This window comes from Vanessa tameamea, chromosome 15, assembly GCF_037043105.1.
Source record: "Vanessa tameamea isolate UH-Manoa-2023 chromosome 15, ilVanTame1 primary haplotype, whole genome shotgun sequence".
In the NCBI taxonomy this organism is placed as follows: domain Eukaryota; kingdom Metazoa; phylum Arthropoda; class Insecta; order Lepidoptera; family Nymphalidae; genus Vanessa; species Vanessa tameamea.
Genome location: NC_087323.1, coordinates 3,507,370 through 3,530,183, shown reverse-complemented (window position 1 = coordinate 3,530,183; position 22,814 = coordinate 3,507,370). Strand labels below are relative to the sequence as shown.

Below are 22,814 nucleotides of genomic sequence, written 5' to 3'. Positions count from 1 at the left end.
ATCATATACAATACTCAATGAAATCTTATTTATTATAAAAGTAATCTAGTTTCGCATAATATCATTATAGTATAACAATACTGTACAAGATTATTTGTGTGATATTAGCCGTATTTATCTAAAACTCGGTGCTACAAGTTTATTTTAATGTACTGTTTTCTTTTCTATACAGTATTAGTATTTGTTTCTGTTAATACGGATATGCATAAAATGATTGTTACCGTTTTAATATCTAAAACGTTACCCCAAAGTGATATAGCGTTAAACATGTACGCGGGATACATTGAAGATGATTTACTGAACATCTGCCATATAAAATTTACTTGTTTTTTGTAATCTAATTAATAATAATGACATGATTTTTGTTCATAGATACTCATTTATACACACTGGTTCAGCACAAAATAAAATTGTACTACAAAATATGTAGTATATTTTATCACCTATGTTTACCCGAATTTATTTTATCATAGATAATGATTTCGTTGCCATTTGAACTAACTTCACGATGACCTAGCGAAATGTAGGGAGCAGTTTGAATTCGTATAAAAGAGTAACTACTGAGTTCGCAAAATCTTCATTTCGAACCGGTAGTACTTTTACTTTTAATTTTAATTAATCGAATAAAACGACGATACAAAAGTATTTGCTAAAATCTACTTTAGTAAAGTTTATTTTGATTTTATTCATAAATTCAGTTTTAGCTGGTTGCAGTTTCATTTAAATCTTTCACGGATAATATAATTACTGAATTGTAAAGGACTAAAAGTTATGTCAAAAGAAGAGACAGACTCGTAGTTTCGCTGGTATTTCAATGAATTAAGCGAATTAATAAGCTTATGTATAATTTATAAATGAATTTCATACATGATATAATTATAAAACCTAATTTATTCTAAGTAATAGTTCATCACTATCATTCTCTAAATCTTCTCCTAATTTATTTCGTCACTGTATCTTCTTCTATTCTCTTCTTTATATTAACTTAAATCGATCTCAATTCCCAATTCATATTTTTTTTTCACCCGCAACGTTTTTCTTACAATATTTACGTATTTTATCATGATTATCAATATTAGTATTCAGTGTTCGTTTCGTCTTATACCATTTACCCCTTATCATTAAATTACAATAAACGTTTCTCTTTCGTTCTTCTTCATTTATAAAAAATAATATAAATCTCCCAGAATATTTATTACATACTACGTAGGGATTATTGGGATGAAATAAATACGCGTTATACGTGTAGAAATATTTATTACAACAGATTCCGAGCTATCCACAACATCTGTAATTACATGAGATCTATGGTTAAGAATAAATATATTTTGTACAATTCGTTGCGTTCATAAATAATATACATCTATTTATCTATATTCCACACTTCATACGAAATAACACAATAAAATATTTTTTTAAATATAGAAGCAAAAATCGCTATTTATTATAAATTTTTTAATTATTAGCACGTTAGGGTCTCATGGTGAGCGATACTTTTTTGTTCGTAGATCGATATAAATAAAAGCGAAGATTGCCCAACGACTAGAACACCTTTAAATCTGAGCTAGTTGCGTTGAGTTTTTATTTGATTGTAATTTATCTCTTGCTCGAAGGTCAAGGAAGACAGGACGTGAATTGAACCAGTAAGTGTTACATGAAATTCTGCTATATGTGTACAACGACTTGGGGCGTTGTGGTGGAATAACCTCAAAACTTTTTCCTAAAGGATCGGCGATTTCTCAGTAATGAGATTTATATGCTGTACTTTTATCATAATAAATAAAATACATGGAACTAAGTCCATGCCAATAGTTCATTGTTCATGGACTCTGGTTACAACTACTATTAGACTTAAAAAAGGTTTTACTAATTAGTGGTCAAATTTAAACCACATTTTTGTTAACATTTAAGTGTTCTATTGTTGGCAATCTTCAAATTAAGAGAACTTAGCTTAATTTTTTTCAAAACATTCCACTAAATCCAAAAAAACAAAAGAAATTAAAATTATAATTAATATAATTACACGCAACCATTTATTCTAATATATCTTTACAATTGCGAAATATATTTTATATTTAATTTCACGATTCTCATTAAAAAACATATATTGGTAAAGAAAATGCGTGATAATGGAATGAGTGTCGAGCATATATTAAATACGAGCTAAAAATGTGACCCGTAAATTCCACGGAGGGACGAGGTTATATGATTTTTATATGGGCATACAATTTCGTTAGCCTTTAAAATATTTGCAGCGAACGAACATATTTTCACTTAAGCACGGGATCGTGACAAAAGTTTTCACATTTCATTTATTATTAAGCTCGTTTCTGCTCAAGTTATATGGTGTGTAAAAATTTGATCCACAAGAAGTACTGCCTTCTTTCTTCAGAATGTTAACGGCATAAATAATTTAAAAGTTAATCTTTCAGTTTGTGAATATATTTTAAAGGCATACTTTTATGCTGGAAACATTTAAAATACTTAACACGAGGAAACGTGGGATGAAAAATTCACGGGTTTTTTCGCATAACCGATGAAGTAATTAAAGATGGCCATTCACTAAAATTATCTTCTAAAAAACTAACATGAAATTAATAAATATTTTTTACACATTTAAGCAAGCGCATAAAATTTAATTTTAAACATTTAATTACATTTATATTATATTGTATGTATTTTTGGCATATGATTTAGTAACATATCAACGAGTATATTGTATTTTTAATATCAAACTGCAACGAGTGATACATCTAAGATTCGGAATGTTAAGAAAATTACTTTAAACAAGTGCGTATTTATAGACACGTTAATATTTAACAATATGTTGAGAACAACAGATAATAAAGACGTCTTGTTAATAGTATGATTCATTTCCGTTGATTGGCCACGTTTACGCACGGTTGCCATTATTGTAAGGTTCACACACGTGCACAGTACTGACTAATGTCATTGTTGTGTATCACCTACAATGTAGACACACTCGCTACTATTTTTGTTGTTATTTATAATACACTCACTTCACAATAAACATCACAACACACGTCATTAAATAATCATACTACTAACAATTTACCTTATTGTAAGTTACAATCGCATATAGTTTTTTTTTTTATATCGAGATATGAATTTTATGTACAATAAATTTTAAAATTGTTAATTCCCTTACATAGCCTATGAAGAACAAAAAATCTTAGCCTATTTTAACACTTAAATTTCTACAATTTTTACAATATTAAATAACATAATTATTGACAATATAGATACGCGAAATGTTAATCTAATATCACAAACATTGTTTTTGTCTTTCAAATATTACAATTTAAAATAATATCAGCAACGTTGCAATGAAAACGAAGTTAGGCAGATCTCTTCCGACATTCGAAAATGCTTTTAATCTAATCTCATTCTGTACGGGATGGCCATAAGTTTCCTCGATCGACTGCATTAATTCCTTTGGACAAGGTAGCGTCTCCAAGGGGATATCTGTCAGTTTAATGGCTTTATTTGCTTTCGGTTTTTCCTTATCGTTGTTATAATCGTCACTTTTATCGTAATACTCGTAGATGTCGTCAGCTAGGACATTACCATTATCTACTTCTTCATCTTTCGCTTCAGTAAGTCGTCTATCGTTTGCCGGATCGGGAACACAGGATATTTTTTCGAGGGCATGTTTCATTGTATTGTCTTGAGTTTCATTACGCAAAACATATATCCAGGATAGACGACAGTTACAGTTGAGTGGGTTGCCTGAAACAAAGGAGCGTATTAGATTTAATGCGCAGAACAATTGCAAATTAGAACCATCTCGACCTCTGCAATTAGCGAAGTCAAGCCTTCTGTGTCATTAACCTCGAAATCCTTGGATACTTAATATGCATCACAAGCATTGAGATTGCTTCTTTGAAATTCAAATTTTAATAGTTTTTTCTAATCTAACGAGGGATCTTCGCGTTCATTAATTCTAATGGACCTAATTAAAATTTTATGCACATTTTTATCACTTCGCTGATAATGCACTTTTCCCCTTTCCATATATTATAGGATTCATTATGCCTAAAGGACCTATTATTTTTTAGAAAACTAACTAAGAAATGCTATTTTCTAACAAAGAGAAAAGTATCCTATGGCCCCAGGGAATAATTAAGAGCGTTGAACCTCTAAATCATTTACTTAAAAATGCCGTTAAATAAAAATGCTCAGACCTTGAATGGATAATAGGGCTTAATAACTTTTTTAACGGTAAGACTTAGATCCGTTGGGGTACCATTCACTTAACGATTTTCCTATGGGCATAAGTCTAAACTTTGTATAGCTACGTTTTAGCTGAGCCATTATTGGGCCAAAAATAATTCACTAAACACAGAAACATAACATCTTAGAAAGAATAATAGCTTAAACTAATTACTCAATTAGTTTAAAACTTGGTGAGTTGCCACACTATTCGTCTATTTTATGCAAAATTAATTAAAATATTAAGCAAACGTTAATAAGAAAAAAAAAAATTGATTATAGCAAAGTCTAATTCTCATTCTGGAACACGTTTGTAAAATGTTAAAATTTTAATCTGTAAAATAAAAGATAATAGTTAAACTATGAAGTAAATATATTACAGCTATTCATGCGAAAGAGTCAATTTAAATTCAACGAACGTTCCAGAATTATCTACCAAAGTTAGCAACATGGAAACCTGCGAACAGATAGTGGTACCTCGGACTTAGTGGAGAAAAATGGCTTCCATCCTTGGATAGCACGTGCGGCATCCATATTCGTTGTAAGAACATTTCATGTTGAATCGAATTGACGTTGAAATATTGCATATTGGAGCTATGAGGCTATTACCATCTTATGTTCAACAAATATTTACACAAGACAGTTTCGATAGCGGAAGTTTGCTTGCAAATTCTTGTTACAGTATATTGTAAATACATTTCGTAAATCGAAAATGTTGTTATTTAAATTACCATTTATTTATGTTACCCCAGGGACGTTTTAAATGTATACAGATAATATAATGTTTTATCAGTTTTTAAAATAATTTATACGAAAATCATATCAGTGGTGATTTATTATATATAACGAACTAGCAAACCACGTCCCTGTTTCAACCGTGAAAATTTAAGAATTATATAATATATTAACCATTCGACCGTAGTGCCCTAAACCTTATATAACATCAAAATGTACTTTATTCGATAATGTTCATTTATTGCTTTTTTCACATGTCACCTTATTAAATTAAACAGTACAAAGATACCGCCGGAATGTAGTAGTAATTTTTTTCACTAAGTAATTACAAAGTATTTATTCTATTTTAACCAATTACATTTTTAATATTTTTATTCGAAAGTCTTTGAACAAAAGGTCTGGATTTGATTACAAAAAGAGATAAGACCGCCTCTGCATTTTTCATTATAATATACCCTAATTTTAAGTTGATTTTTAACAAGCTAAAAATACTGTTCCGGATTTTAAATAAATACTATTCTATGCTTGCGAAGTCTACATTATATCATATTCAATTTTAAAATTAATTTGTTCGATTATTCAATTTAAATTTCATTTCCAAAAATGAAAAACAAAGAAGGGTATTACTTTGTTCAATATTATAATTATAAGTGTATTCTTTGTATTTTGTGTTTATTTATCATTAAAATTCAAAATAGCTATATGTTAAATAATAACCCGAAATAAGTTCATATGTTTTGAAAAGTCTGTAATGGTAAATTTAGTTTACATTCCCGCTTCAAAATAGCCACTATTTCAAACAAAGATTTTTAATTTTTCATTCCTTTACCTATTATAAAATTTATTTAATATAAATTAAAATATAATTTAAATTTAAATATGGAAATAACTGTCTATTATTAACTTTCACGTATAATAACAGTTTTATCTTTAAAGCATTTTTATTCATTTTGACCGAATATTTGTTGAAAGCTCAGCTAAGTTTTAATCATCCGTTTCATATATTTTGTTCCAAATACGTAATGCGTTAAACTCACTTTAAACAAAAAAGTGGTTCCTTTATGGGATTATCTACCAAAGTTTAACTTAAGTTTATAAATTAAATATTCGTAATAGATCTGGTATTGTACCAGACCATGGATTAATAGAGTTATCTGTTGAATAAATTTGTTGGAAACAAAATTCTATTTATTGTATTAGAGAAGTTTAAAAATGTCGAATACTTTACGTTACTTTTGACGTTAAATTTATTGTATTTTTCAATCGAAGTTACACAAAGAGACATATTAAATATTTTATTATATTTTTTCTATAGTTAATACTACACCGTAATAGTTTGTTTTGTTTAACGATCATATAAATTGCACGAATTTTATTCGTCTTGGCTGATTAGAATTACTTTTTCCAAATTATTGTCATAAATATGCACTTCGCACTCAACTTTTTCCTCAATATGAACCTACTGTCAATAGTTTATATATACGCATAACATAGCAAACAACCATCCATATATAAATACTCTTATCATCCTAATAAAGCAGCAGTTAGTGGTGACTACTCGACATCAATCAGTCCTTGTTAATGACGATGGTAGATACCACCCACTCATTATATATTCAACCACCAAGCAATAGTACTTAGTAGTATTGTGTTCTGGTTTGTTGAGTGAGTGAGCCAGTGGAACTACAACAAATATATCATCTTAGAACCCATGGTACCATTAGCATAATCTATATAATTGGTAAATTTCCATACGGAGCCAAAGGGGAACGGATACCTCTTAACATCGGTCGGCCTATTTGTCCACCCGCTAAGGTTAACGAAGATACGAAAAAAAAAAGTGATATAAAAATATATATATACATAACAATATAATTACCATTGAAATGTTGTGTATCTGAGACGAATGGATGGAGGTTGTCATTATAGAAATCTACTAACTAACTACGATTACTGGAACAAAAAAGCATCACGGATTAAGGGATACCTAAAAATGAATTCAATACACTTTACCTGACCCGAAAAAGCATATTCACTAACAGCGATATATCTATAACCTTTTAATTCAAAACTGCCATCACACACTAGTTGCCTCATGCGGTAACGGCAGTGTTATCTGACGCAAAATTTCATATGAGATGCTGTGATGCTAAATTCATCAATAGAACTTTTATAGTTACATTAATTTTATTATGTATTCATATCAAAAAGCATTCAACCGATTGATAAAGGATAAACAGATAGTTTAAACAGCGATGAAGACAAAACAAAAATACTATGGCCTACTGTGACCCGCTAGAATAATATTGTGTAATATTTGTTATTGGTTCAAATTAAAAAATCTAGCTACATATACATATACAAGTCTTAATAAATTAAAGGAAAAAACCTCGGAGTAATTTACTAATTTCTATAAAAACATAATTAAGCCGAAAACGTGAACAAATTGGAAAAATCGATTTGCAAAATAAGAAACGTAACCTTAATATTCAGTCATGAGATATTCTTGGATTCCATTACATGTTTATTATATATTAAAACCTAATTTACGACAGTAAGCCAGTCGGAGATAAAGGTGTTAAGAACCCTAACCATTTCCTTCAGATTACCTAACAAAATACGATTCTTATTTTCAATAGCTGCCTTTACAGCTACCGAAAATCCATTTATGAATAATATAAAGGATTAAGCACGCACTGCTATAATAAAATCGATCCTGTTTTATAAAGGTACGCATTTGTTTATTTGTATGTATCGAATTGGGTTTATACGATTAGAAGTAAAACAGACAAGAGTTATTTCCTTTGGGCACAGGCTGTTAAAAATATATGGCTGTTAAGAACATTATAGGTTCAAATCTGATCCTTAGACCAATGTCGCATCCACTCTAGACGCAAATGTTACGCTTAAGTGAACGGAAAAATAGAAATAAAAGTGATTCCTAGAAAACAGGCGTTGCTAGTATTCTTAAAAGTAAAATAAAAAAGAAAATAAAGCAATTCGCATCGCAAGATGCTCTTGTATTGTCTTGTCTTATTGATACATTCCTCACTTCGAATGTGCTATTGAGGTTACATTGCGGTGCCGTAAAGAACAATTCAGAGGCATTTTATCATTTTGAATCTATGTAAAAACTAATACAATACCGAGTTTGTAAGATTATTGACACATTTTTTTTAATTTAAACGAAACAACTTAATATGAAAACTTATAAGAATATGTAAACTCTCAGCCTAGATAGGAATCCTAGTGGAGAAACGCAAAAAAGGCTAAATCATTCGAAACGTCATTAATTACAAACAATAAAAATTAACAATACCTCCTTAACGATTACAATTGTTTGCAGTGAAAAATAGAAAATTGTTTTTCAAGAAGAAATTGAAAAATATGGCAAAAAGTGGCCTTAACACCTATTCATTCCAACTTTTCAAGCTTTCACACTTTCCGCATTGTAAAAAGACAAAGCAATTTGAATTTCATAACTGAGCCCTGGTTACAGCGAACTTCTGTTTACGAGGAGAAAAAGTAACAAGAAACGACAGAACTAAATTTATAACAAACTCGACCGTCCAAAGTTTTAATCCTATTTAGAATGAGGGTAATAGAAATGGCTAACTCGATAAGGATTATTTTAATACAGTTGAAAGTAAATATATCGTAATCAATTTGATATTTGCTTTTAGATTTGAAATAATTAAGATAAGCAAACACTTATATAAAATAAAAATGTAATCGATCTTAAAATAAATACACGAATTAACTAATAGGGAGAGTTCATGTCAAAGTGAATTTCAAAATAAAGTATAAGTTAAGTGGATGCAGTTCTTAGACTTAAAAAAATCAGATTTATTGAACATTATATTTTGTTGAGTAAATTTATTAAATAAGCTAGGTCATATATTTAAGCAATACATGCAACCCACTTTTATAAAGTAGAAGGTCTTTTATGAAGTTGACAAGAATTGTATTGTGACATTAATCGCAGTTCTTGGCATAACGATGGCCTTCTAAGTAGGTCGCAAGTGAAGTACAAAAGAATGACGTCAGACAAGTTTTAATCATGCGAAATATCGTTGGGTACTTACCGTCTAAATAAACCACAGATGAAAGGGATTTGTCATTTTCTACAACAGGTCGTATTGTTTCGTACGATATTGTCGTCAAAAGATTGTCTCTTAGATCCAACACGATGAGACTTCTTATGTCTTCAAGTATGTCCTCGTAAAAACTTGTCAGTTTATTCCCCGACAACGTCAACTTTCTCAATTGCGTTAGTCCCCCAAATGCTCTCTCTGATATATATTCTATAGCGTTATTATCTAACATCAATTCTTTCAAACCCCACAACTCACTAAATGCCAAGTTTCCAATCATGTTTATCTTATTATTTCTTAAGTTCAATCTAGAAAGATTCTCCAAGCCCTCTAACATTTCCCTAATTACTACTGAAATATAATTATTATCTAACTTTAGTTCGATGAGATTATTTAGGTGCTTAAAACAACCTTCGTGCAGTAAGCTTAAATTATTATTCGACAAATGTAATACATGAAGGTTGGGTAAATTAAAGAATACGTCCGTTTTTAGTTCGGATATTTGGTTATCATCCAAGCTAAGGTTTGATAACATCATCATTTGCGAGAGGGAATGTTTTTCTAAATTTGTTATTTTATTCGATTTCAATACAATTTGGCGTAAAGTAGAAGAATTAGTAAAAGCATATGGATGTATAGTTTTGATTGTCCCGAATTGGATTGATAAATGCTTAAGTCTGTCGAGCCGAACGATGGCTTTGGCTGGAATAAATGTTAACGCGTCGTCGGTACGAACGTTGAACATGAGATGTTCTATTTCGGATTGTGATGAAAAACTCGGCCATATGGAATCGTCCTCAGTTAATCCACCGCCGAATATCCAGCAATCCGCTCGAGTCGCCATTTTAGGCTTATTACTGTCGCAGTAGCAATGTACTTTCGAACGTCTATCGACAATGTCGCAGACATTGATGAAGATTGGCATTTGGTAGTGACGTCTATCAATTTTGGGCTTCGTCTCGTTTTTGCTCTCGGTGACGGTCAACTTGACAGTCATTAACGACGTGATGATTATGAGGTACTTGCTCATTTGTTCCATTATGTTGTAAGTATATCTGAAACAAAAAGATTTTCGTTTATTAAATATATTCGTAGAAATCCATTTGTAATACATTCGTCCTTCGTAACGTTATTCTTATATTTTATTCTGAAGTTCAATATACATAAATATTATTCCAACAGCAAGAATATTTTTTATAACAAAACAGAGAGCCTAAGAAAAAAAAGACAATTTTTAATTTAATTAATTGAATATTATAACTGGCCTGAATAAGTAAAAATACTTTGTCGTTTTTTATAAGTTATTACGAGTATTATATCTAAAGAGGTTTGAATTAACCGAATTTTATATTTTTGCTTAACATACATGACAATTAAATTACATATTTTTATTAAAATAAAACTTATAATGAATTAGTAGGAACATAACTCATGGTTTTAATTTATGATGTGTTATTAATATATTATATCACGCAATACAAATATTCAGGTCGTCGACAACTAGTTTTCAAACTACCAGAGTGACCCATATAGATACCATAGACCATAGATAGAACTTCCTATTACTTACTAAAACCTAACAAAGATTTAAAAGTGTAAAATTTATATTTACATTTCATCTCGAGCGCTGCGGTGAAAATATCGTGAGGGAATCTGCACACATCGAAGGAAAGGCTGACAAATGTAAATCCGGTAACACGCAGTGAAGAAAAGTGGGAGCTTCTGAATACTTTTCTCTTAACATTACAGAAGATTTGCCAAACGTATTGCTATTTGTACAAATTTATGAAAATTAATATGAAAATAAAAAATATAAACAAAAAAAAATAAAAAAGTAAAAATTATAATGACTCGAATACAAACAATGGTAATGTCGTGTTTAATTATCGCGCGCTATTTTACGTTTATCCAAAAAGTCATTCAAATTATATTACATTAATACAAAAAAATACCGAAATATATTTGTAAACATCAGATTTTATATTTAACTGTCCGTTAATTTTCAATTGTTAGAGGAACCAAAGAAAACTAAACCTTGTAAGAAATGAGATTTACTAACTTCACCTTTTCTGTTGACGAAATGATAATGAATTGAATAATTTAACAAGATGACCTTACTATGTAGATAACAAAGATTTTACCCCTGACAATTATCACTGAGTTTAGGCATGATTAAATATTCATGACAGTATCGAATGAAACTTTGTGTATTTAACACCAAAAAATGTAAGCAATTAAATTTTATTAAATTTACGAACATCACGTCTCACCTGAAAATAAATCGTCCCATAATACATGTTATACATTATGTTAATTAATCATCACTATCTTTCATCAAGGCATATTAACCTAATTAGGCTTCGTTGGTAATTTGTACTAGGTTATGCCGTGACAAACTAATATATTTCATTGTCGGCTTAAAGGATTTCAAACTGGAGTCGCTACTAGAAGTTCACAAGCGGATTAAAAGTTCAGTGGGGATTTGCATTGTTAAAACTAAATTTTGACGCGGAAAAATGTTCAGCGGTATTTATGAAACTGCGAATTTTACCAGTAGTTTTAGCAACTGCGATATAACAGCCTTAACTTTGAAGCTGCAATTGATATAAGTATACTCGATGTATTTAAATAGGTGAGACTAGCTATCTGTCCTGACTTCGCACTGGTGTGTGCACGAATTCAGGTATAGATATTATATTAAATTCTCTATCGAGCTAAGGTTTTATTTCACCTGCATTAAATTTAACTACATTTATAATAGATCTTCATTGACATCTTATAGGATAACTGTTACAGGTTTCGCTTTAAAATCACAGATGATTTTCTCTGTGACGTCATCTTTGTTTAGTATATGACATATAGAATTAATTATCATTTCGTCAAACGGTGAAAATTAAGTAAGTAAAACTGATTTTCCAAAAGCTATTTAGGCCTTTTAGCTTTTCTTCGTTCTCTCTGACGATCTGTATCTTTTGTAGTATTGACGAAGAGTTTAGATTAGAATCATCAGTATATTCGAATAATTATTCTATATAGCCTATAACGGTTATATGTACACAGTCGTATGCCACAGCCTAACATGTGAAAATTTCATTTCAAGCAAATGTGTAGCAGTTACGTAAATTGAATGTAATCTATAAAACATGACCCATGAACATACCCTAGATAGACTACAATAGATAGTAGGACGATAAAGATGATTAACTTGACTTGATGATAAGTACTCGTACAAGCCCGTCCGGGTAAGTATCCCCCCCCAACTTGTAGGTTTTTTTTGTGCGAGGCAGAAAATGCCTTAAAAATCGCGCTGTTGTGGATTTTCGGACATCTAGGTGGTGCGGGTGATATTTGGATTTTGACGAGATGTCCGAAGGTAAAATTCAGCAGCCGGGATTAATCGGAACAATTACTCGGAACATTCCCCGTGAAAAATTCTGTAGAAGATGCAGAGCGATCCAACATCTCTATGCAAAGTCAAAGGATCAAGCATATCGGAAAGGGCTTTATCGTCGATAATTCGGGCCGCTCTACGTTGGGTACGGTCAAATGGAAGGAGCTGGTACTGGGGAGCACCCGCCCAGAGGTGAGAGCAGTACTCCATGTGTGGCTAGTACTAAAACTTTTACAATTTTATTCACTTCAAGCCAAATTAAATCTGACAATTTTGTTACTAGCAATAAATTTCCTAGAAGACTCCTTTATAGTACATAAAGATACTAAATGATTATGGTTACCAAATCAAGCAGCCCATCAAAAGCTAAAATATTCCTTGAAATATTTATGTTACACTGAATAAATAACGAAGATTGGTGCACACGATAAAGGACCATAAATTGATACTAACCTTTACTTTATAACATGCCAGAATGACTAATACAATTACTGCTGTACTGTGTCCGTACCTAGAACACCTTAGGTATTAAAATATACGACCGAAGTAATAGTTTCAGGATGCAAACTACGTGGTAGTTTGTTATAGTGTATATAAATTCATATTCACTAACTGTGAAGTGGTGTAATGGAATAATTTAAATTTATACATAATGTTTTTTTAAATTAAGAATTGTAAATGTTTTCTTCCCCCCCCCCAGAATTCGGAGGGCAGCCTGGGCATCCCTGCTCAGGTGGTGTACGTCCTGAGCATGGATGCCCAGAGAGCGATTCTCCACCGCAGTCGCTGACCCTCCTAGAGTAATGAAACCAAATTCTGCACAACCATTATGTGTTGGGGGGGAGGCGGATCGGGCCTCCGGGACTCTCGCATACCGGACGTAACGCGGTACCATTTTTTATTTTATATTATAATACCACTTTACGCCGATTGTAGTATATTTTAGTAGCAATACTTTGTATTGATGCGTTCCAGTTTGAAGGATAAGTGAGCCAGTGTAACTACAGGTACATAATAACTTTGTTCCCAAGTTTCCCAAAGATATGGAGTAATCAAAATTTCATGTGGGATCAATGTCTATTAGGGGAGGTGACCACTTACCATTAGGTGGCCAAGTTGCTCGTAAGCCTATTTCATTAAAAAATATATGTATTGTATATTTTATACTTACAATAATATATCTACCGTCTTAAGAGAGTGACTTATCAAAAATGTATGTTAAATTTTGCTGTAACATAACCTAACATAAATTAATATGTATCATTGCCGAGAATGTAATGGGAACACGTGAGTTCACAATTTATGGTGTAAATCGCTATAAGCTTGATTTGCACTAGGGATGTCGCATGTATTATAACATAGAATGTTTTGTATAAAAAAAAACGAAAAAAAGATGACGTACATTTAAATTTCTCCAACGTTTTGTATGAAAACTCTCATTTAAAATAAAATAGTAGATAGAATATTTTATGCATATTCATCAAAATACAATTTATCCATCAATTCCTAAAATAAACTCTGAATCTTCATTTAGAAAGAAAATAAATGTATATCTACCATTGGAATAAATAATGTTAAGCCTTTTTACTGGTAAAATTATAAAGTGATGTTAATTAAATCAAATTAATTTATTCTGCATAAACGAATTAACGAATACTTACTCCACGCTTTCATAGTTATATGTTCTTTAATTCAATATCTGTTTAAAATAATATTTAAGCTCATTAATTGGTTAAATTAAAAGTAGCAACCAGATTTTATTATACCGCAAGCATCCATACTTTGTTAAAAATATCCCAAAGGGAGTCCTAAGCTCCGAGATTGCAAATAGCCCGAACAGATATTTTCATAAGATTTTATTTAACTTCACCCGTAAGTATATGTGGGTCAGATCGTGCAACTGAATTTCAAATCAGATCCAACTAATCGAGCTGCAATTACATACTCTTTTGATGCTACATTTAAAATGGATTCATTTAAGTGTGAAATAATATTATTCATTCATAACATCTCGGTCGGATCAAATGAAAGTTTGTTTTAAATTATTTTTCTAGCTTACATCGTTTAGTTGTGAAATATTTATTGGCACCATCCGGGGTAGTATCAATTTACATTCACGACGTCATTCTTATACCGTCATGACGGAGCCCCTAACCGTCGCCGATATTGACTCTATCGCATGCCTGGCGCTTTTGTTATTATTAAATAAATAAAAACATATATTACTAACGATTTCCTACCTTTTATAAAACTATCTATTGACACCTGAAGCACAAAGTGACTGTTACGATTTTCGTAATAGTTAGATAGTTGTCTATCGGAATGTATTCTGTATTAATAGTGAAAAGTGTTTCCAGAATTTTAAAACACTATTAGATCTCGATAACATTTATAAAGTTGACATTGAACGAGACCGATCTCATGAGACCATACTCGGGAAGTTTGAAACAAGTAAATTTGAGTCAATAACGAAATTAGATTATTATCTTCAAGATGATAACAGATAATATTCAAGCTCCATAATAAGATAATTCTGATCACAATTATTTGAGACAGTAGTTTTATAACTATTATTTAACTTATGTTCGAACACGATGAGTTTACGTGTGCCAAACTTATAGTCGCACCTGACTCCTCAACCTACCTATATATCTTTCATACAGATTTTTCTTTTATGTCATAAGTAAGCGGACTGGTAAATCAGTCACCTTATCACAAGTGATCAAAACTTCCCATATACATTGGTACTGCAAGAAATATTGATCATTCCTTTTATCTACAATGAGCTTATAACCTTGGGAACTAAAGTGTTACTTTGTCTGTTATACTGGTTCACTCACCCTTCAAACCGGAATTTAATAAGCATTGTTGTTTGACGATAAAATTTATGATAAGGCCTTACTATCAAGTAAATTTATTATTAGGGTCCAGGGTGTTAGTAATGTCGAACGACAGGTAGATAAAAAGGGAGAGAACGCTGGAAGAACGAGAAAGCGTGAAAATCTTAATAAGTTTTATTAACACGGCCAACAATTTGAACCCGGAAACATTGGGATCTTAAAATCAATATAAACTAACCATTTGAAAGAAATATTGATGTCCATATTCCTACAAAGACTAGGAAGTTCAAAAAGGCTGATCTAAATTTGGGATTTTAAAAATCGAACCCATTACAATAGCTTCAAATGACTAGTTAATAAAATAAATGAATAATGGATTAAAACCGGAAACTTTCTCGATATACAAACCAAAACTTTTAATTTCAAAACGAATGAAACGAAATAATTTCTTTCCATTCAACTTAAAAGCTAACAAAAGTTAAAGTTTCGAGTTTGTTAACGTTATTTCCGTTTTGTAGTTTATTTTAACGAGTTGTTTATTTTAACAGGTATGTTTTTTTTATTATTTCGAAGAGCAATTAGCTTGAAAAACGAGGAGTAAATAATTCATTCTGTGAATGGTCGTTTGGACGATAAGGCTAGTCAAAAATTAATTTGTAAGCACGCTTCCTGGCAGATAACGGTTGTTTGTAAGTTCGTAAATATATCAAAATGAATCACATTTTTTTAAATGAATGTCGAGACAAATTCACGAGCACGAGATGAATTATAAACATAAATTAAGCACATGAAAATTCAGTGGTGCCTGCTTGGGTTTGAACCCGAAATCATCGGTTAAGATGCACGCGTTCTAACCACTGGGCCATCTCGGCTCATTTAGGGCGCTATAACTTATTAGCAAAGTATGGGCAGAGATATCGTTCAATTCAATACTTATTAAGTATTTATTGACAGTTATATTAAAATCACACGATTCCTTACATCGCCAATGCGGCAACAACCTCGGGAACTAAGATGTTATGTCCCTTGTGCCTGTAGTTACACTGGCTTACTCAGCCTTCAAACCGGAACACAACAATACTGAGTACTTTTATTTAGCGGTAGAATATCTGATGAGTGGGTGGTACCTACACAGAAGGACTTGCACAAACCCTACCACCAAGTGAATTCCTCAAAAGGGATATGGATAAAATCAGTTAGGACGACATCGCATCATCATCAGCAATATCATCATTTAACTGCCTAGTTGATCCAGGGAGTAACTTGTAGGGCAGCAAAACCCTGAATCCCTGGTCGTGTCGTGGTTTGTTCCAGGATCGGATTATGAGATTAAAGAAATAGAGTCCATTTATATTTTGTCACACCTGCTTATTATAGGAACACTATAATATATTCTACGTTGGCTTGTCTAGACAATGGCTTACTATCAAATCGTAAAAACTCGTATTCAACAAATCATTTCAGAATTATATTTGTTAATATTTCTCACAGGCTTATTGTTCTTTAAATGTTCTCGCCTAAATTATTCAAATGAAAGAGAAGACTCATTTATTATGTAAGATTTTTTTACAAACGGGTTTGTTGCTTTGTTGCGTATTTAATTTATTAAACTTCATTTAAATTTGTCACGAAATGGTAGCCTAGAACATTAAGTGAATCTATATATTTTATATATAATTCTTTTGAATTTGTAACACTATTACTGAATATAAAGCTTTATCTTCCAATTAGTAATAATTGCGTCACTTAAAGTTAATACTTTCTGTTGAAAAGTTTAAGATTTATACGAAGATTTCTTATAAGTTCTCAAAACGTATTTTTGGCAAAAGTAATCTACCAGGTCATTGAACTCTAAAACATAAAATATACGTATAAAACGTGTATATACAGAACACTATCGATCGATCTAGTTTACTCCCGTTATATCCAAGTTTTCGATAAGTTATCTCGTGGGCACGAAGCATGCTTGCTTTTAGAGGAAACTGATTTAGGCACAAGCGTTGTTACGTCAAAGGTAAATAAAACAAGCCTAACTCAGTTTAATGCTTAAATTTTGATGTTATTACATTAAGTAAAATAATATTTTTATAATTTTATAATAGCATTATACACTCTTATGAATGAAATTAATAAGATTATATTCTAATTTGACCTAATTAATGAAACCATATAAAGATTTTTGACTAACGTTAATTAATTCTTTGTAAGATATTGATTTTAATTATTGAATATTTTTTCTTGAACTATTAATATATGGTAATACTTCACGGTTATCTGTTTGACCTAAAGGTTAACTGGCAGAGCATACCTTCAGGCATTAAGCCCGCCTTTTGTTTCATTTACTTTGTGGTGGTTAAAAGTCTTTAAATAAATAGATAAGTTTATTAATCATTTCTTACAGAACCAATGCGTTAACAACCTTGGGAACAGAGACATTATATCCCTTGTGCCTGTAGTTACACTGACTCATTCATTATTCAAAACGAAACGCAATAATACTAAGTATTGCTGCTTGGCGCTTGAATATATTATCATGAGGCTACTGATATATTTAATTATACTAATACATATTATTTTGACTGTACGCTAATCGTTATAATTTCAAACTGATATTACTTATTTTTCAGAACGTATAGAAGATATATCTTATAAGGAAATGTGGAATTTATTTTATAGTCCAAAGGTAACTAACTTAAATTTCTTTTTTAGGTCTCTTTACTCACAACTCCATGGTTACAATCTAGTATAATGTTGATTGCAAGAGTTTGAATATAGCAGGAAATTGGACACTTAGGCTGATTGGCAGTGCACCTTGGGCACGATAATCTCAAAGCGTGCGAGTTAAACCAAGTTGCCTCGTTTCAAGTATGATATTACAGAACAGCATTAGATATTAATATGATGTTTAGCCGAGGCGAGATGGACCGGCGGCTAGAATACATGAACATTTATCAACGATTGCGGGCTTAAACCAGAAACACCGAGCTCTTCAGACTTTTCATGTGACGTCAAAATTCTTGCACGTGTGTATCCAACCCATATTTTAGCAGCTTAGTTAATAAAGCAGCATATTTTATTCTCAGACACAGAGGGTTGCATTTACAGGTATTAAGAGTGGTTTTTTGCAATTTTTTTGGACTCAATTTTTTAGTACTTATAGCAATATCCATAATGCAGACTAAATTTTCTCAATTAAGGTATGAAAGTTTTGTATTTGGTCTATTTTCATAGCTTTCGTATATTTGTTGCTTAAGAAAAAGTAAATCCTGCTCACAAATAGATCTTATAAAAATAACAGTATGCATTTAATTATTTCCTTTCTTAGAGAAAATATCAAGGACAATAACATCTTATTTTTATAACGAATAACTACAAATATTGACGACTGAAAATATAAAACTAAATTAAAAAAAAAAAAGATTAGAAGTGATACAACCCTGTAATTGACTTACTTCCTTAAATCGATCGTAACATTTTAGAAGAAAACAATTATAATTCTTAATTTAAAAAAAACATTGTGTATAAATTTAAATTATTTCATTACACCACTTCACAGTTAGTGAATATGAATTTATATACACTATAACAAACTACCACGTAGTTTGCATCCTGAAACTATTACTTCGGTCGTATATTTTAATACCTAAGGTGTTCTAGGTACGGACACAGTACAGCAGTAATTGTATTAGTCATTCTGGCATGTTATAAAGTAAAGGTTAGTATCAATTTATGGTCCTTTATCGTGTGCACCAATCTTCGTTATTTATTCAGTGTAACATAAATATTTCAAGGAATATTTTAGCTTTTGATGGGCTGCTTGATTTGGTAACCATAATAATTTAGTATCTTTATGTACTATAAAAGAGTCTTCTAGGAAATTTATTGCTAGTAACAAAATTGTCAGATTCAGTTTGGCTTGAAGTGAATAAAATTGTAAAACTTTTAGTAACTTATATAATGTTGGTTAATCTGTCTCTTTGATCTAGTGGCCAAGCCTTATAATACTGAAGAATCCGAAATACTCTGTTGAAATCTTGCAACGAGTGATATTGAGTTTTCTAAAAAAAAATGCCAGTGCAGCTCGAAGTTTAGAAGTTGCCAACTGCCCGACTAAATCAATAGTCTTGCGACTGATCCTTTTCAGTATCAGATGCACCGAAACACTTCTCTCCCATCGGATCCTATGCCACTGCATCCCACTGGATAGTCCTTGAGATTGATCGTATTTTCGAAAATCCGGCTGGAAGAGTTTTCATTTAATGTTGATTTAATCTATATGCTATTTTTTTTTCAGACATCATCATATTTATATTTACAATTAGAATTAAATTGACTTAGTTCGGACTTAGTCCATTCCTTCTTCCAAGTGGATTCGAACTGTAATAACAATTGCGGTGGATTTCTATTCCTGATAAAAGATTTGGAAATTTGAAGTCAAAACAAACCTTATTTGCGAAAAGTAGGCGAATGAGCTAAGATTACCTAGAAGAAGGAAAAGATCGTGAGAGAATTCATCTGATGAAATTATTTTATATGGTGGGTATATATGTATATAGTTTGGTGAGATATGCTCTAAACCTTTTATTAAAGAAGGTACAAAATCCTTAATGTTGTAATTTAATTTCTTTACATAATTAAATATACATAAAAAAGCCTGAATACATGTTACACGAAGTACAAAAATACTTAATTTAATTCAAGCCGTGTAATCCAAAAATAGATTCAACAATTGAATTTGTTCTGCTATTAGTAGAACATATTCAACTATCATATTTATGACTATAGAACTTAGATTTATGTAAATTAATTACGAGTTACTAGATACTATTGTAATAAAATTATCAAAACATAAACGGTCGCAATTTAATATTTTTCTATACTACCAAGCAAAAAACTGTCTTCCTTGTTCAGATTGAGATGTTGCTGTCATTCAATTTATTACTCGTTGGCTTATGATTAAAATCTCCGATTAATCTAAAGCTATTTGTGGGTTAAATTAAAACGATAAAAAACTTTACTAAAACAGTATGAAAATAGTAGTAAATCTTTAAAAAAAAAATTATATAACAAATTTATCGATTTATTATATCAGGTACCTTGAAACGACAAGCAATTGAAATCAGCCACTATCCCAATTAAAACAACCATCGATGACTACATACTAGATCCAATGATACAGGAGTTGCCAGGTTGGTTCGACGTCATACTTTAAGTTTGTACGCAACTTTACCGGACATCAATTATATGCTAGCAGCGACGATTCCGCAAAATTCACGATAAAACGATTACACCTAGCTTTAAATAACGACCGGTGTGAGTGGCGGCTGGCAATTGATGACGTACTGGAGGAAGGTTATTGCATATTAACGTTACTACGACTATCTGACGAATAGAATCAGATCAGTAAACTCCAACCAATCAAACTGTTTTAATGAGATATGTTTGGTCCAGAGATTACAGGTTATTTAACCGATGAATCCTATTTCAAACCCGATGCAAAAATAACCGAATTAAATTGAACTCATGCTCAGCGGCGAAGGAAACCTGCACGTATTGGATGAGAATTTGCCACGTATGTATATCCAACCAACCAGCCCTCATTGGAGCAGCGTGATGGAGTAAGATCCAAAAAACCATTTCCTCAAAAGGCCTTTTCCTGTAAATTACACTGGCTAAATTTACCTGAAAATTTAATTTAATTGATGTTTGACGAAAGAGCACCTGTTGTTACAATTATGTAAATTCTTATTTGAATAAAATTATATAATTTATTTCCTCACTGTTTTGTCATTTCTCATGAATGTCAGAAAATAATTAAGTACGTGAATTATACCTTGCAAAAATATTTATAATCTTTAAAACTGACAATCGATTACATGAGGATAAAAATAATATGTATGATAAAATTATTGTTAGTTCGATTAATTTAATATTGTTTAAAACAAAAAGTCCAAACTTATATCTAAATGTGATGTAATAAGTAGAAAGAAAGGTAGGGTACTAGTCATTATCGGTAAGGTATTCGTTACGTCATCAATTAACCCAACGAAGTCAATACCCATTGACTAGATAGACTTTACAGAGAACTCGGCTTAAATTCACCATTATACATAGTTGATTCCAGAACCAATAGTAATTTTGCTTTGTTTGTAATGTAAAAAACAAATGAAACTTAGTAAATTAAATTTATCGTGCTATTCCTAAACCTCCAAACATTGTGATCGAACTTCGTCTTCTATTTTCTAAGTATCACTGTATAAAAATATGGTATCAATTATGATCGTAATTTATGGATTATATTTAAATGGACTATCTACTCTAACTATGATGGATGGTAATCATTTTTTTTTATAGTTTTCCATATATTTACCAACCTAATACCAAAATAATAATGAATCTATCAACTATCTATAGCCTATCAACATAACTCAAACAATTTGTTTTCAAAGTAGGAACACAAATCATTTAATCGATATATTATAGTACTAATAGATTAAATTAAAATTTATTTATATTTAAGCTATTCAGTAAAGTGTTTTTTAAGCATTTTACTTCTGCGTAATATTTCAATAATATTGATAAGCAGTCGAGTGACAGCTGTGATAAGTTTGTGTTTTTTTTTTATATTGATGATATGACGAATTCGTTAAATATTTTCCAAACAAAATACATAAGAGCATATGACTATATTAAGAAGCAACAGTTAATATGTTTATTTCTTCAAATTTATTTCTTTAAAAGTATTCCTTATTTCCTAGGTTATAAACTGCGGGAACTGCCCTATTCTGCAGAATCGATTTCGTTTGATTGGTGGTTGAAAGCAACATGCCTTACTGTACAACAACTATATATAGACTTTAGATATATATCTGTTCAATCAGGAAGGCGTGCTCCTCCATATTTTTTTCTGTCTTTATTGTTACGTCAGTCATCTCACACATACTAAGACATCTTGTAAGCACGAGCATCAATCACACTAATGCAAGTCGATAATTTAGCGTGGAGGGGCGCGCCTTGTTGAATGAATAGATCTATACACGGCTAGCCGTCAAGGCACTTCTGTATCAGAATCGAATTTCAGGCAATTTCCTTAGTTTATATCTTGTTTTATATTACCTTATAGTAGTACGTTTCAATCTACTTGCGTAATACGTTACGTAACTAGTGAAAAAGAAGAAATGGTTTATTTCGTATATTTTTTGTCCTACACATTCTTTGTGAGAAAAGTGAATTAGTATTCCTTGAACGTAAACTGTCGAAATGATTTTCATTCTCTGTATATAATAAATTGCTTAAATCGTGTTTTAAATATTCTATTTTTGAAATCAAATTATATTTTTTTTTTCTGGAAAAGAGAGCAAAGAGATATCGGCGAGCTATGTAAATAGGTAGCCCTATGGACATTGGCAAATATACTCACCTCTTTATCTATATACATTGCTATACGAGTAACCCCAGCGTGTCTATTTACATTGGCGCCTTCGAGGCGTCTGATCTGAATCCTAACCATCAAAACATTTT

The 22,814-nt window shown here is 31.1% G+C and overlaps 1 protein-coding gene across 1 annotated transcript in view; it reads right to left on the bottom strand.

The window, feature by feature from the left end:
• Positions 1-1,237: 1,237 nt before the first annotated feature.
• The window catches only part of LOC113399125 (connectin-like), a 55,526-nt gene continuing 33,949 nt past the window's right edge, over positions 1,238-22,814 (bottom strand). Inside the window, exons 2-3 of the mRNA XM_026638171.2 lie at positions 9,054-10,117; positions 1,238-3,750 (exon numbers count right to left, since the gene is read on the bottom strand). Of these exons, the coding sequence (XP_026493956.2) occupies positions 3,323-3,750; positions 9,054-10,101 (1,476 nt within the window). The 5' untranslated portion in view covers positions 10,102-10,117 and the 3' untranslated portion in view covers positions 1,238-3,322. The remainder of the gene's footprint in view (positions 3,751-9,053; positions 10,118-22,814) is intronic.